Below are 15722 nucleotides of genomic sequence, written 5' to 3'. Positions count from 1 at the left end.
CATCTGTTGGTCATACGTTGAACAAAAGTTTTTGTATCATTGATATACACTTTTGGGGTTTCCTCTTAATAATGAAAATAGAAGGAAATTGGATTTTTTTTCTTTTAGGGGAAATTAATTCTGATATGTAACCCCAACTTTAGGGCACTTTCTAGCAAAGCACTTCAAGGGAACAAATCTGGGGCCAAGTAAGGGCCTCAGCAAGTGTGTAAGGTGTAATCCTCTGTGAAGATTGACTTAATATTTAGGTTCCCAGCCACCTGTTTCATCTTCCAGATAGCCAGTGGTCCTGGATGTCCTGATCCCAAATTCTGATTAACTTCACAATATTTTAGACACTTTATTGAAGTGCTTGATTTTAAAAACAAGTTAGCTGAGCTTTGCCTGGCTAGCTTGGTCTCTACAGACCTTCTACGGTCTGCAGAAAGAGAGAAAGAGGTGATTCACTTCATATGGGTGTTGAATCTTGTGCTGGAAGATTTCCTCTTTCAATAGATTATAGAGATGGATATTCCATAGGATACAGAGGTAGCTGACGAGTGACTAACTCTTAATTCACTTAGACAGTTAAAGTCAAGTAGGTTAGATCCAAATGTCAATTAATTTATTTGTCAGTGTGTAACTCCATCTTCCTGAAGGATATTTCTTGGTTTGCTGTGTTCCTTTTGCACTTGATCAATACTGGTAGAAATTATTTTAGAAGGGGCAGCTTCTTGTTTTGCATTCCTAAGCCTTATTTTTGGGCTTTCAAATGCAAAGCAAGTGCAGATAATCTCTGTTCCTCTTCCACAGGCAGCTCAGTCTTCATCACTCAGGACAGAGGGGACAATAGGATTGCATTTGAAGTCTGGAACTGCGATTTGTAGTTACTCGGTGATTCAGCACTTCAGTAATAACAAATGCAGAATTGTTAACAAATTCAACTAATCCAATCCAAAGGTTTATATAGGATGTAATTAAGAGGAATATGCACTTTCAGTATTTCTGTTTCATTCATATATTATTGTATTCTTACATTAAGGGCTTTTTCCCTTCCTATGTGAGCAAAGGGATTTTCTCCTGCCTACCGCTTCCATCTCTGGCAGTTCTCAGCTCAAGTCACTGGGTGGCAGGTTTGCTCAGGCTTTCTCGGCTGCAAAGGGGTGAGCTGTTGTGCATTTGACAGCAGCAGCCCTAACTGCTGGGCTTTAAGCAGTGGAGTCCCATGCTGCCACCCAACCCTTCACAAACATAAAAGAAAAAAATATTCCATCATGAATATTAAAATTACTGGATATGTGATGCATGCTCTCTGTGCTGTAATTTCCTGTTGATGAAGGATCTTCCCGATAATATCACTATTAATTTATGTGACAGCACAGATCAACATGCTGAAACTTGATACAGCCACAGTATTTCAGTTCTCAAAATAATACTAATATTGCTGTCACATACACATAATGGAATGCTAATGAAATTCATGTAAATACCTGCATAAGTCTTCTTTCTTTAAATGGAAGCTTTGGTATCTCCATCATTTGCTGAAGGCAAAACTAACTTGCATTACATTATTACTAAAACTCATTTATCAAAAGAACATTTGTCAGTGCTGTTTTGATTTCCTATTACAGTGATAATTAAAATGAAAAATATATATATCAGTTGGTTAGCTTTCGAAGAGTCAAATGGAGTCTTTGAAATCTTAGTATTAAATTGATTGCTTTTGACTTTATGTAAGGTTGTTCCTCTGATTATTTGATTGAGGAACTAAACATTAACACATCCTTTCAAGTCCCATAGAGATATAGCACTTCAAGTAATCTGGAAAACTCTAATGTTGGGTCATTTGTTATTTATGGATCTGCTTTTTGTCATGTATATTTAAAGATTGAAAAGCTTACTTTTAATATATATTTAAAAAATACACACTATCCAAATAAGTATATTCTTTTAAGTTTATTACAAAAAATTCTCTTTAATATGTGAAGGTGTGTAACTATTTTTTTTATACTTTTGGAGCCACACTAGTCCATTTGTATGGATAGTCAGGAAGAGGAACTCCCTAATTTAACTGATTCAAGTCAGAGACTTGTACATACACTTAGGAAGAGTCCAAATGTAGGCTGTAATAGTCTTAGTCACATATAGACATGCATACATTTTAAAATACTTTCCATACCATCAATATTTCTGTTTGCTACATTGTTTATTAGTTGTCTTAAACAATTCAGTGAACCTGAAATCGTGATATTTTTCTCACCATTTTATCTTTAGTAAATTAAATTAAATTGCCATACAAGTGTTTAGGAACTTGGCCTGCTTGCAAATAACTTTATTTTATAAGAATTAAAAGAAAGAGGGACTGGTGATGGAAAAATACAATAAGGCCGAACAATAGGTTTTGTCATAGAGACAATTGACTTGTTGCTTGCTCACGTTTTCTCATATTAGTAGTAAGATTATCAAAAGAACATAAGGAAAAAATGTATTTAGGTACCTGAGACCCTGTCAGACCTACCAAAATGCAGGCCTCTATCACCCTATCATGTAATATCTGGATCATTTAAAGCACCTTACTGAAGGGGTTTGTAAGTTCTGTTCTTGGTGTGTTTTTCACATCCCACAGAAGGTGCTATCCTTATTTTTACATCAGATAGCTTCAAGGCTTCATAGAATCATAGAATGGTTTGGGTTGGAAGGGACCTTAAAGATGATCTAGTTCCAACCCCACTGCCATGCGCAGGGACACCTTCCACTAGATCAGGTTGCTCAAAGCCCCATCCAACCTGGCCTTGAACACTTCCAGGGAGGGGGCATCCACAACTTCTCTGGGCAACCTGTTCCAGTGCCTCACCACCCTCACCGTGAAGAACTTCTTCCTTACATCTAATCTAAATCTACCCCCTTTCAGTTTAAAGCCATTACCCCTTGTCCTATCACTACACACCCTTGCAAAAAGTCCCTCTCCAGCTTTCTTGTAGGCCCCCTTTAGGTATGGGAAGGCTGCAATAAGGTCTCCCCAGAGCCTTCTCTTCTCCAGGCTGAACAGCCCCAACTCTCTCAGCCTGTCTTCATAGGAGAGGTGCTCCAGCCCTCTGATCATCTTTGTGGCCCTCCTCTGGACTCGCTCCAACAGGTCCATGTCCTTCTTATGTTGGGGGTCCCAGAGCTGAAAGCAGTAATCCAAGTGGGGTCTCAGGAGAGTGGAGTAGAGGAGGACAATCACCTCCCTCGACCTGCAGGTCACGCTTCTTTTGATGCAGCCCAGGATACAGTTGGCTTTCTGGGCTGCGAGCACACATTGCTGGGTCATGTTGAGCTTCTTGTCAACCAACACGCCCAAGTCCTTCTCCTCAGGGCTGCTCTCAATCCACTCATCGCACAGCCTGTATTTGTGCTTGGGATTGCCCCGACCCAGGTGCAGGACCTTGCACCTGGCCTTGTTGAACTTCATGAGGTTTGCACGGCCCTACCTCTCAAGCCTGTCAAGGTCCCTCTGGATGGCATCCCTTCCTTCCAGCGTGTCGACTGCACCACACAGCTTGGTGTCGTTGGCAAGGGTGATTGAGGGTGCACTCAGTCCCACTGTCCATGTCGCCGACAAAGATGTTAAACAGCGCCGGTCCCAATACCAACCCCTGAGGAACACCATTCATTCATGCTGCTTTGTGATCATAATTTATCAAAAAAAGCATTCCATGGAGCCCCACTCAGGATGTTGAGTTCCCCTCTCCTCTGCAAGAACAAAATAAAGCCAGCAAAAAACAGAATTCCAAAATGGTAGGTGCAAAATTGGAGTGACCAAGACTATTTATAAAAGAAACTTGCAGCTCATTGCTTTATTTTTTTTTAAGCTAAACAATATTTTTTTAAATTGTGAGAATTTTTGAATTCTTTTAAAATGTTTTGCATGTGAAAGATTCTTGGTTTCTATTGTGTGGTACTTCAGTTTTGTTATGAAATTTACATCTTGCATTTAAAAAATATGGAAAAGTAGAAAGCAATCATTCTGTTCCTACTGTAAAAGAAGAATCAAAGATGCATGCCCTCACACCCTCTATTGAACTTCTCAGTGACAGGATTAAGACAATTACTGGTTTGAAGCATCTGATATATGAGGAGAGCCCAAGGGAGCTGGGATTATGTAGCCTCCAGAAGAGAAAGCTCAGGAGGATCTTGTCAACACGTATAAATACCTGGTGAGAGGGAACTAAGGAAGATGGAGCCAGACTCTTCTCATTAGCACCCAGTGAGTGGACAAGAGGTGATGGGCAGCAACTGAAAAACAGGAAATTCCGGTTAAACATAAGGAAAACTTTTTCATTGTGAAGGTGGTCAGACATTGGAACAGGTTGCCTGGAGAGGCTATGGAGTCTCCATCCATCAAGTTATTCAAAATATTTGGACTGAAGAAGGCTCTGAGCAACCCGTTCCAGTCGACCCTACTTTCAGCAGGGAGGTTGGACAAGACACATCCAGAGATCCCTTCTGACTTCAACTATTGTGTGATTCTGTGATGGTTTAATATAGTTGTGTAAAAAAATATGGTTAAATGAAGTGTATCAAAGATGGTATTGAGTGTTGAAAGCAGATGGCAGCAGTATTTTGCTCAGCCAATACACTTACATGCTGGTGCACAGTTATTTGTCTAATGGGATATCAGCACCTTTCACCACAAGCAGAAGCTCCGGTGTTTGAAATAAGGAGTTAAGGTATTGGACCAAAGCTTGGTACCAGCAAGAATGAGGTCATTTTAGAAAGTGTATCATGGAACTTTAGACTTTGTTCTTTCTAATTTCCATCAAAATGGGAATTTTAACACTCTGAGAATTGGCAAATCATTTCATTTTAACATTTAGGAATTATTTACCTTACCAGCAGCTTTAATAATGGAATTTTTTTACAGAATTGGTTGGGAATCTTTCCCGGGGTGTTCACAGGACAAGAAGGGTGTCTTTACTGATGCTGGACATTGCATAGCATTGCACCCAACTAAAAAGCTCTCACAGAATGAGGAGCATTGTTCAAGATGGTGCTGACACACCTCAGTGTCATGACTGCTACTCAACGGGAATTAAGACCTGCTGAATCCACAGTGTGCTTTCCAGTGTTCATGGGTTCAGAGATGTGGCACAAAGGCAACCAAACATGTTCAGCACAGAACTTGCAGGGCTCATAGCTCAGGCTCTATTCTGCTTTGAAGTCACTTCTGAATCCAAGCTGTCTGTGTATAACTTGTTTTGGTGTCCCTGCTGAGGGTGCTGAGGGTGAAGCCAACGAGCAGTTAGCTCTGACAGCAGCCTTTGAGGAAACCTATCATTAATCCACAGTGCTATTTCCAGCACAAGGAAATGTAGTCTGTTTAGAGGATCAAGATATGCCAACTTCTGTGCTAAAATTAAAAAAATACACTGCAAAATCAGTTGACTGTAACTTTACGTGCTTGTGAGAGTTCACAAACTACCAAAATCCGTGTGCCATCCCTAATTAGGTAGCATCCCTAATTAGGAGCTGAGAAAGCCAGGTGTGAGCACTACTCAGAGAAATGTAGTTTGCAGTGGATTGTGAATTTTCGTCATCAGCCATAAAGTTGTGAGCCATGAATATAAGTGAACAAGTACCTAGGCTTTTTCTGCTGTTGGAAATGAAATAACAGGGCATATTACCACAGGGATGCTGGTACAAAGCACAGTGTCCTCAGGCATTCTCAGCGGTATGCTGAATGGGGAAGAAGAATATATTTGTTGGAAATATTTCCCAGTCCACATTTCAGGGGTAGAATTAGCACTGTACTTCCTTTACATATAAATATAGTTCGCTGAAGGAAGAGATTCTTCAGTGGGAATGACTGTCATCGTTATCCTGCTGGGATTTTTATTTACCCATAACTTTTGTGCCAGCCATGGCTTATAAAACAAAGTGAGATAAGCTCTATTATGAATAGGATTGAGACAATAGAGCTGCACTGGTGGTGCTGGCCCCATGTCATCTCCGATCTGAATATCAGGAAAACAGCTATAATCACATTTACATTAACATTCATCAACAGCTCTGGGATTATCTGTTCTACTTTTATCCACCACATAGCAGATCCTCTACTGGCAGGAACAAAACAATTCACGTGAACTCAGAGTTAACAATTTTAGGTACAGGTAATAGAAAAAGATGTTTTAAATTATTGCTAGCTTTGGAAAAGCTGATCTCATCACCAAGAATCCCATCTCTTCCACATTACTTCTTATCGATTCTCTTATCATCTTACCTCAACTGTGTATTAAACACCTCTGAAGCTCAGATGTCTAGTTTTCGAACCTGAATTAAAAAAAAAAGACTCTGTTTACCATGTTCTTCTATTTCTGCCAAGTTAGTTTTATTACAAAGGGCTTGTTGGCTTCATACTAACATAAGTTCCTTTATTGTCTCTGAGGTCCCAACAGAAGTGGGTACTGCTTTCAGTCAAAAGACTAGGTTCCTGTAAATGATTTTTGATCACACAGGAACATGTTCTGATGGCTTTCAGTAATTTAGTGCACTGGCAAAGGTGATAGTCAAAAGAGAACAGTGTATCTCAGAAATAGGTCATACAGTGCTATTTTTGACATCACTATTAAAGCATAAATACAGGGCTCATATGATGAAAGTCTTTGCTTGAAACTTGGTAAATAACTGAGTGGTGAACCACAGATACCCTTGGAACATCCCTGAGTACTGCTATCACTATTTCCAGTCTGTGATTCAGTTTTCTCTGAGTTAAGGAAGGCATTTTTAAACTTAGCCAAGCTGAGGTTTTTGAATGAAAACATACAGTGCATTCATATCTAATTTGTGGACAGAATTTGCTGATGCCCATGCTCTTTATTTGCTTTGTAAGCTCTTCTTTTACCACCAAGAACTTAGGCTTGCTCTGAGGTATGGAAAGCTTCATTACCAACTGCATAAAACCTTGCTCCAGGAGAGCTGCTGAACCAACAAGATACAATACCATATCTATGGGTTGTTGATTTTTAAATTATGTTACATTTTCCCATCTGTTTTTCATCATTTAGATTTTAAGACCACGTTCCCATACAGGAAATTAATGTTAGAGAAAGTATATGGGCACATCATTAATAAATATAATAAAGTATTTTAATTAAAGTGCTTACATAGGAATTAATGAGTACTAAGACTATTAAGAATTTGTAATCATTTGTTATTGTAGTAATAATATGATTATGAGAATTCTAAGTTTGTGCAGTTTTTCTAAACCTTATTGCTTTGCCCAACCTTTGCTTATGTTTATTCACAGATCAAAGTGCAAGCGATGATCAGAGATTCACAGGCAGTGTGGTTTTTTCTAGGATGACATTTAGTGTTAATAAACTAAAGGTTTATACACAGCACTCAAATAGAGAACTGTTTGTCTCTTTTATTGAAACCAAAACCAATAAGAACAAAACAAAAAAAACCCAGGAACTGAAAACTCAAGGAGTTTGAACTTCTGCGGCTTCTTTGTTGTAATTTTTTGGAGGTCAGAGGAGCAGGTAGCCATCCTCTCTGCTCCCATGGAAGTACTGACACTCCCACTGATTTTTCTTCCTGAAAGCCATTGACAGCGTTGCTTAGCCCACTGTAGACAAAAAAGGCTTACATGTGGTTAGTCAGGCAGCCAGCCAGTGCTCGCCTATGCAGTAATCCCCACAGATTTTCAAAGGATGCTGTCCTCAAAGGCAGTCCCCCTTGAGTTCTTATGAATAAACTGGGGGGGCACCTGCACAGAAATGCCACTGTCCCAGACTCACCTTATCTCCGTATCCTGCATGCACTTTGGCAAATTAAATTAGAAGCCCTGTCATATTAGTCTTGAGTGAAAAGTGTGGGGGGTGAAAAAAAAAAAAAAATATATATACATGGACATAGTTTAGTAATAACTAAAAGAGAAATGGTCAAAAATATATCAAGAATATTGGATTGTTCACTGATCCAACTAATCTGTTTGATCATTTCTAACAGCACTTGTGTCACTCAAAAATTGAAAAGATACAGTGTAACCTGCATTTCTCTCTGACCCTATGAGGCAATCAGCTGAAGTATTGCTAGGCAGAATTAAGCAGTTTCTTTCATGTGTGCTTGATTCTCCTTTTATCCAATCAATGGTTTACCTCAGTAATTTCTTAAAGATGTGAATCCTTATGTTGGACCAAAAAAATTGGTATTAACAGATTTCAGTTTGTGCTGAAATTTTATGCCAGCAGAATTTGAAGCTGGCATCCAGAATCCTCACTGGAGTTTGGAAAGGAAAAGGATAGTTTTATCTGACTATTTTAATCTCCCCTAAATATAGACTCTAAACTGGCATTCTAGTTTCAGAACATTTGGAAAAGATTTAACCTTACTTTTTTTCCCCCTCCTTTTCAATCAGGAAGCATGAACTGGATGACATGTCTTTATTTTATTTCTTCAGAATGTCTACATGCAGAGACACTAATGACAGCCTGTAATATTTAAGATTGTATTGAAGGTCTTTGCTGTTCCCTAGAACCTTACGTGATGATGACACTAGTTCTTACACCGAAATACTCAGCAAATTTTTTTTTATGTACCATTTTGCATCTGAATTCCTTTTGTTCCTGCATGTGAAGGTTTCAGGATTGCAGTGAGTTATCTCAGTGTTTGTTTTTTCAAAAAAAAAATTGCATTTCTGAACAATCTGCAGTGAGTTAGGAAATCTGAATGTTGCCCCTTTTGGTTTAGTGTGGTATAAATCCATCTGTTAATATTTTGTAACATTTTGACTTCCATGAAAGCAATCAGATATATTTTGGAGAGAACATTTGGTTTTTTTCTGAAATACTTTTAAGACTAACACATGTATAACCCCGTGATTTAACCTCATAATCTTTTTCTGGAATAAACTGCAGGATAGATAAGCAAAATATTTCAAGTGTGTTATTTTTAAACATTTTTATAAATAGCTTTCTTAACATAAAATGTGTTTTTCATTAAGAATAGCTGTGGGGTATATAGTAGTCTCTCTTCTACTCCTTATTTTACAGGTGCACATCTAGTTACTCAGCGGGCTCACAGAAGTGTCATAGGACAAAAATATTTTATTCAGTTTGCCCTTCTGTACAACCACAGGTAGCAGCAGACAGTGGACCTTATAGCCATCTGAAACCATAGCTATTTATTTTCCCAATAGTCTAGCATTGGTGAAGAGTGTTGAAGAAAGATTAGGGTCTGTGATGATGATGATGAGGGTATGAGCCTCGTTGAATAGTAAATTGCTTCCTTGGAGGTCCTGATGCCGTTTGTCAGGGAGCAGCGAGAGCTGAGCCGGGGGGGATAGCATGGTCAGCAGGGCAGGGGCCTCGCCAGCAAGGGCCCCATCCCGCGGGGCCCGAGGGAGGGGAGCAGGGCAGGTCTGGTGGCGGCAGCCAGGGCCGGGCACAGCCCAGGTGTGGCTGGGCAGGTCCATCGTGAGTAGGCCGGGTCGTGGTCAGGCTGGGAAGTCAGCTGGCCGCTCAGCAGGTGAGGACCGGCAGGGCCCACGGCCAGGCTGAGCTGTGCCACGGTGGGAGCTGTGGTTCTGGCGGGGCCCGAAAGGCAGTGTTTCAGCTCCACAGCAGCTCCCACAGCAGGGGGTTGGCCCTGGCTGAGGCCTCACTGCGGCGCTGTCTGTGTGCACCCCATCCCGGGTCGCCAAAGGAAGGGGCCACCCTGGACTGTGCTGTCTCGGAGCCGGCCCGGAGCCCTGGCAGCCCAGCCTCCCGCCACGGGGGTTATGGTTACCGTCATCGTCCTGTCCATTGCCAACACCGCTGTGCAGAACAGGGATGGTCTTTCCTCGAAGGAGCTGTGACGTGTTGAACGTTATTGTTTCTTTGCAGTTGCTGCATTTTAGTATCTCTTTGGTGCATCTTTATTTAGGCTGTGATTGTAGCCTCTCTGCGATAAAAATGTTTGTACTGCTTTAGGCTTGTAAAGGAAGAGCCAAACAGTGTCCTGTTCTGTTAGTAGGTCTCCATGACATGTTATCATACAAATGTGCATAAAAAAGCAAGTAATGGTGCAGAAAAGTCATCTGACTGCTGTTTATGAAAAAATTCTTGACTAAATTTAATGTTCAGACATGGGTAATAATAATAATATGGGTAATAATAATGATAGTAGTAGTAGTAGTAGTTAGTAGTGTATTTTATTTTACTTCAGTTATTAAACTGTTCTTATCTCAACCCACGAGTTTTACTTTTTTTCCTCCTCCCCATCCCACTGGGAGGAGGGAGAGGGAAGCAGCTGCGTGGTGCTTAGTTGCTGGCTGGGGTTAAACCACGACAGCTTCAAAAAGTAGAAGGGAGATGTTGGCTTGTAAAAAAAGATTTACTAAGACGTCTGGTTTTTTCATGTCCGGTAAAAAGAGCAGCAGCTCCTCAGGAAACACAGGACACTTTCAACAGCTGTCATACAAATCAGATATATCTTTGAGGGTGATCTGTTCTCGAAGGAAGCACTTGCTTTTTGGAAATAGCAGCCACTGTATATCAGTTGGGAGGGATGTGTAGACAAGTATCACATAGCTGTACAGGGATGTTTACCAGCTTCACTAAGTGCTATTTTTGTGACAGATTAAATCCAATGGTGAGCTGCTGATTAAAAATGTTCAGCTGCGGCACGCGGGGAGGTACATGTGCACCGCTCAGACGATTGTGGACAACTCCTCAGCTTCAGCTGACCTTGTGGTAAGAGGTAAGGTTCTCCAGGTAAAACAGAAACGTGGCTGGTTTTCACCTAGGCAAGCAGAGTGTTTCTGGTTGTTTACAATATGTTATTTCATATCAAGAAATGACAGGAATTAAAATGAAAAGTGTATGAACATGCAAAGTGCTTAAAGTCTACTCAGGGTACTGATTCTATTCCAGACATTTAGAGGTCTAACTGAGCATGTGTTTTCCTGAAAAGCAATAAAGATTTTTTTGTTATGGGTATTTTCCTTATGTTAAAGTAATTTTTAGACAGGTAAATTTGGTGTTCATTATTAAAAATAGATTTTGAGTATCATTTCAATGTATCCACTGTATAACATTTTTGAGAAGCCACTTCTGTTTTCTCATAAAGCTTTATGGATTAAATTATTGTGTATAATGCTAGGCCTACATTAAAAGGATTCCTAGTTTTCAAATGACAGAAACCAGGATATTTAGGGTTAAGGTTATCACTCCATTGTTAACTGATTCATGTCTGTTAAGTGCTACTTCGGTCTCAAAACACTGTGCTTGCTCATACAGTAAGTAACCTACAAGATTTGTTACAATGGGTGGTTTCAATAGCGTAAGTTAATTCATGTCCTTTGGGCATTTTACTCTGTTTTGTGCCTCCAGGTATAACACGTTCTGAAGCGCTAATGCTCTGTAATGCTGACAATTCAAAGCAGGCATAACTTGTACTTGGAGCCGCATTGCTGTCATGTTTTGCCCCACATTCCAGTTATACTATAGAGCTGTATAGCAGCTGAAGTATAGCTTGTGCCTTGATTCTGAATTTCTGTCATCTGAGGATGCTGTGGACTTGAATATTTCTGTATTTAATTTTCACTGGGTATTAACAGCCAGTGAAGTGTCATCAGTTTTGGATGAAATGTCAAAGCAAATATGATAAGTGGTGAAACTGCAGAATACTTCTGCAAAGAAAAAGAGAAGGGTCTGTTCATGTGCCTTAGTATTATGTAAGCAATTCCTTTTAAAACTAAAGAGAGACAAGGTGCCTTATCAAGCTTCTGATTCTCCTTCCAACCCAGTAATTATAATTAGAATCATTGCTCTGAGGTTATGTTGTGGAAGAAATTACCATTCATTTTATGCTCAACATTTGGGTTTTAATACAATGAACACAGTTCTGCTTAGTGCTGAGTAATTCTCACTACCATTTTTGTCGGTGGAAGACTCAGTATCTTACAGGGGAAGGGTTAAATATCTGATGAAATATGACGAAGGTGACATTATAGTTTAACTACATTGGTAGGAAGAGGCAACAGCAAAGTATGAAAACAGAGAGCTGGGTTCCAGAGCGTCTCATCAGTGAAGCAGTAAAGGATAGCCACTGTTCATGCAGGCACATGAAGGTATTTTGTCTGTCCACAAAACAATTTAACAGTTCATATGGATTGTCCTATGTGATCTTAGAGTATTAAAATTGCTGTTGTGTTCAGGAGAATTGCTAGTGATATTAGTACACTGAAGACTGTCAGGCCCCTGAGTGCACCAACAGGCCTTAATGGCCCTGACCAGCCTCACCCAGGACACCCACCCATGCAACTGCCCATAGGCCCAGGAGCCCCATTAAGCTCAGCCCTGGACCTTCAGCCCTGACTGGAGCTATGTTACAGACATACCTGCTTCCAGCCCTGCCTCCTGAGTTGGCTTCAGACCTATGCTGTAAGTAGCTTGTCTCCTGGATGGACTGCTTGGATATATGCAGTAGTTTGTCACCTGGATGCACCTGATTCATTGCTTGCGGTACCTAGGACTGCCATATCAGCACTCAGCTCTGCCCACTATATTCAGACCCTGCGGCACTGTGCCCCATTGTTGAAGGAGCTGCCAACCCTGGGGTTACTCGTGGGCCTGGCTCAGCTTTCCTGAGGGAGCAGCAGGCCCTTGGTGTTTCCTGACACATGCCATTTTCAGAAACTTTGATTGTGAGGTGAGAAGCTGCAAGAGATATCTCCTAAAGAAAGAAGGAAAGAAAGATCTTGGGACTGATGAACCTTTCCATACCTACCAGCTTGAGGGCTTCTGAAGTGAACAGTCTGGCAGGAGAATGGGTCTCTCAGGCCTTACCTACCTGAGTCCTTAGAGCTGGGCTAGCAAATATGCACGTCACCAGGGTGGAGAGTTGACTAACAACCCTCATCTTAAAAATCAGCTCTTAGCAACAACTTCTACTTTGTGCATCCTCTGTGAAGAGTAAGAGGCTGTTTCGACGTGCAGTGATGTATTTAGTCCTTACCTTGAAAGGGAGGCCCAAGGACAGCTGATTAGTAGATTAGTTTTCAATGCCAAGATTTGCATTTTAATAGAAGTTGGTTATGAGCAATCCGGTAGTCAACTGATGTACATTTTTTCAAGGATACTAAATAGGAACTGTTCTTGGATCTTAGGAGAAGAAACAATCAGGAATTTGATTGTCAAAAAGTCGTAGGCCATAGCTCAATAGATTGTGGTCACGCTTATTTCTTTTTAAACAATGGCATATATATATTCTTTAAGGGACCAGTCTAAATTTGAATACTTTTGGAGTCGGGAATGGAACTGCTTGTTCGTTAGAAGGATAAATTCACTGAAACCAAGAAACAACAATATATGGTAGTATATTTGTTTGATTCAGTTAATTTCATTTGATTCCTTTTGCTCAGATTTATGGAGAAAATAAAGAGCTCAAGAGCTGAAGATACATTTGGCACACTGTGTATTTAGATCTGATGTAGAAATCTCGTTCCATTCTTTTTGTTGAGTTGTTTTGGTTTTGGTTTTCTGTGGTTTCTCTGTAAATACTGCAGAGAAATATATCCTGTTATTTCTTGTTGGGTTTTTTTAATATGCTCTGGGACTTGTTCAATCAGATTGTTGGATAATTACCTGAATCATGTTGGCATATTATTATCTCTGAATGTGGAATCAGAGAATACTTCTCAATAGTTCCAATGCATTGTCTCTGGTTTTACACAACAGTTAATATATATCACATAACTGTGTATCATATAAAACAGAAGCATAATAACAAAACCAGAACAGTCAATATGAAAAGAATGATCTGAAAATATCTATAGGCCAAGTTTGTAAGTAGGTACTAAGCTTTGGGTTACAGAATTACTGTAAGTCTGAGGTTTTTTAGCACAGCTTACTGAACATTGTGGTGTCTTTTGCAGATGAAGATTCCTATACTCACATTTGTATGCGCCTGCATCACTCTCTTCTTAGCTTTCTAGTCTATGAAAAAATCACCTGTGCCCATTGATCTGCACATTTTAGCCTCTCTTCTGGGGACCAAGGCACAGCACAGCAACAATAAAAAAGTTAGCCACACAAAGTAGAGGTGTGGGAGTAGTAGTAATTAGAAGAAAATTCTTAAAATTTAAAAAATGCATTTAGAAAACTGTGAGCATTCACTTCAGCAGTTTTTGTCTGTTCTTATTGTTCAGAAATAAACCAGATGAGGTTTGGTGAAGAGATGTAATACCATTTCTTAGGTTTAGTGATACACCTGGAAAAAACAGGCAAGTTTTGGGAACAGAGGCCTATCTCTTCAGATCTGAAGTACAACTAACAAACTTAAAGCCAAATATGGATTGAGAATAATTGCTGTTATTTTAACATAGCTATTTTAAGTAGTTGGTTTGGGCAGAAATAGTATTTAATACTTGAAAAGCATTGAGATGAGACTGAACTAGATTAGGACAAACAACTTCTACCTACAATGATTTATCTGGGTGTTGGGAGCATAGTAATGTGCCATCAAGTCAACATCTGTATTTAGTTCATGACTTTTTATATTCACTAGAGCTATGAATTTTGAAATTAATCTTTGCAAGTTTCTGTCTTTTGAAGAAAAAGAAAATGCTCTTTAGAAATTATTTTATAGGTCCTTGATGATCAAGACTGAAAGGGCAGATGTGGAATGGCTGTTTGGTGAAAAATGTTTTCCCTTTGACAGCTTAGTGCTTCTGTTCCTTGGTGGTGGTCTTTGTGGGGCTATTCTGGTGCACAGAGGTTGTTCGATTTCACCCATGTAGTTCGCAAGACTGTTTTTAGTTCAGTGAGTGTAGTGGATTCCACATTTTGGCATCGATTTTTGAAATTCTTGTTGTGGGAAGGCTTTTGTTGAACTGTAGAGAAACATTGTCTAGTTCTGCTTTCACTCAAGTTATATTAATCTGTAGGAAGTTTGAATCTGATGATGGGTTTACCACGTTGAGGTAATATGAAGGCCAAGAGAAATGTGAAGAGGTCTATATAAATGTCTTTCAAGGTATGATTTTTGTTCAATATAAGTTACAAGATTTTCCATATAAATTGCAGTCAGGGCCAATATAGCACAAGCAGAATTGTAGATTAAAAGTGGGCCACCAATAAGATCATCATTAGGTGGAATTTAGGAAGGAAGATTTTGTGTATTTTTTCTGGCTCTGAAGTTCACTGTTGTTTGAAAAAAGAGCAGCAACAATTTCAAAGTATCATTTTTTCACTTAAGAAAATCTCAATATTACTACTTAGGCAGGAGTCATGGAAGTTTCATTTGGTAGTTGTTAGGTGCACGAGCATTTATCCACTGAATCACTCTGTAGAGTATTAAAACGTATATGTACATTTTCAATCTGTTCTTAAGTAGAAAGTGAGACTCAAAAGCCTTGTATCTGATAAATACAAGTAGGAAAGTTAGTGAACTTTCATTTTCAGAATATTTAATTTGTGAATTGAACTACCAATTTTTTTTCTCAGGTCCTCCAGGCCCTCCCGGAGGTATAAGAGTAGAAGAAATTAGAGACACTGCTGTAGCACTTACCTGGAGTCGTGGAACAGACAATCATAGCCCTATTTCTAAGTACACTATCCAGTCAAAAACCTTTCTATCTGAAGAGTGGAAAGATGCCAAAACAGGTGAGAATAATGCCAGAAGTAATAAAGTCAATAGGTTTTAAAGTGTTTGATTGTTAGAAAGGTTGGCTAATCAGAAAATAGTCACAATAAAAGGAAACCAGGGATGCTATT

General features: G+C 39.6%; 1 protein-coding gene across 1 annotated transcript in view; it reads left to right on the top strand.

Annotated features, from left to right (window-relative positions):
- CNTN1 (contactin 1) overlaps positions 1 to 15722 on the top strand; it is a 103858-nt gene that overhangs the window by 41112 nt on the left and 47024 nt on the right. The window contains exons 13-14 of the mRNA XM_050903305.1: positions 10584 to 10704; positions 15453 to 15611. Of these exons, the coding sequence (XP_050759262.1) occupies positions 10584 to 10704; positions 15453 to 15611 (280 nt within the window). The remainder of the gene's footprint in view (positions 1 to 10583; positions 10705 to 15452; positions 15612 to 15722) is intronic.

The sequence above is a fragment of the Gymnogyps californianus genome, chromosome 1 (genome assembly GCF_018139145.2).
Source record: "Gymnogyps californianus isolate 813 chromosome 1, ASM1813914v2, whole genome shotgun sequence".
Classification (NCBI taxonomy): domain Eukaryota; kingdom Metazoa; phylum Chordata; class Aves; order Accipitriformes; family Cathartidae; genus Gymnogyps; species Gymnogyps californianus.
The sequence above is the reverse complement of the archived record's forward strand: the minus strand, read 5'-3'. Positions and strand labels throughout refer to the sequence as shown.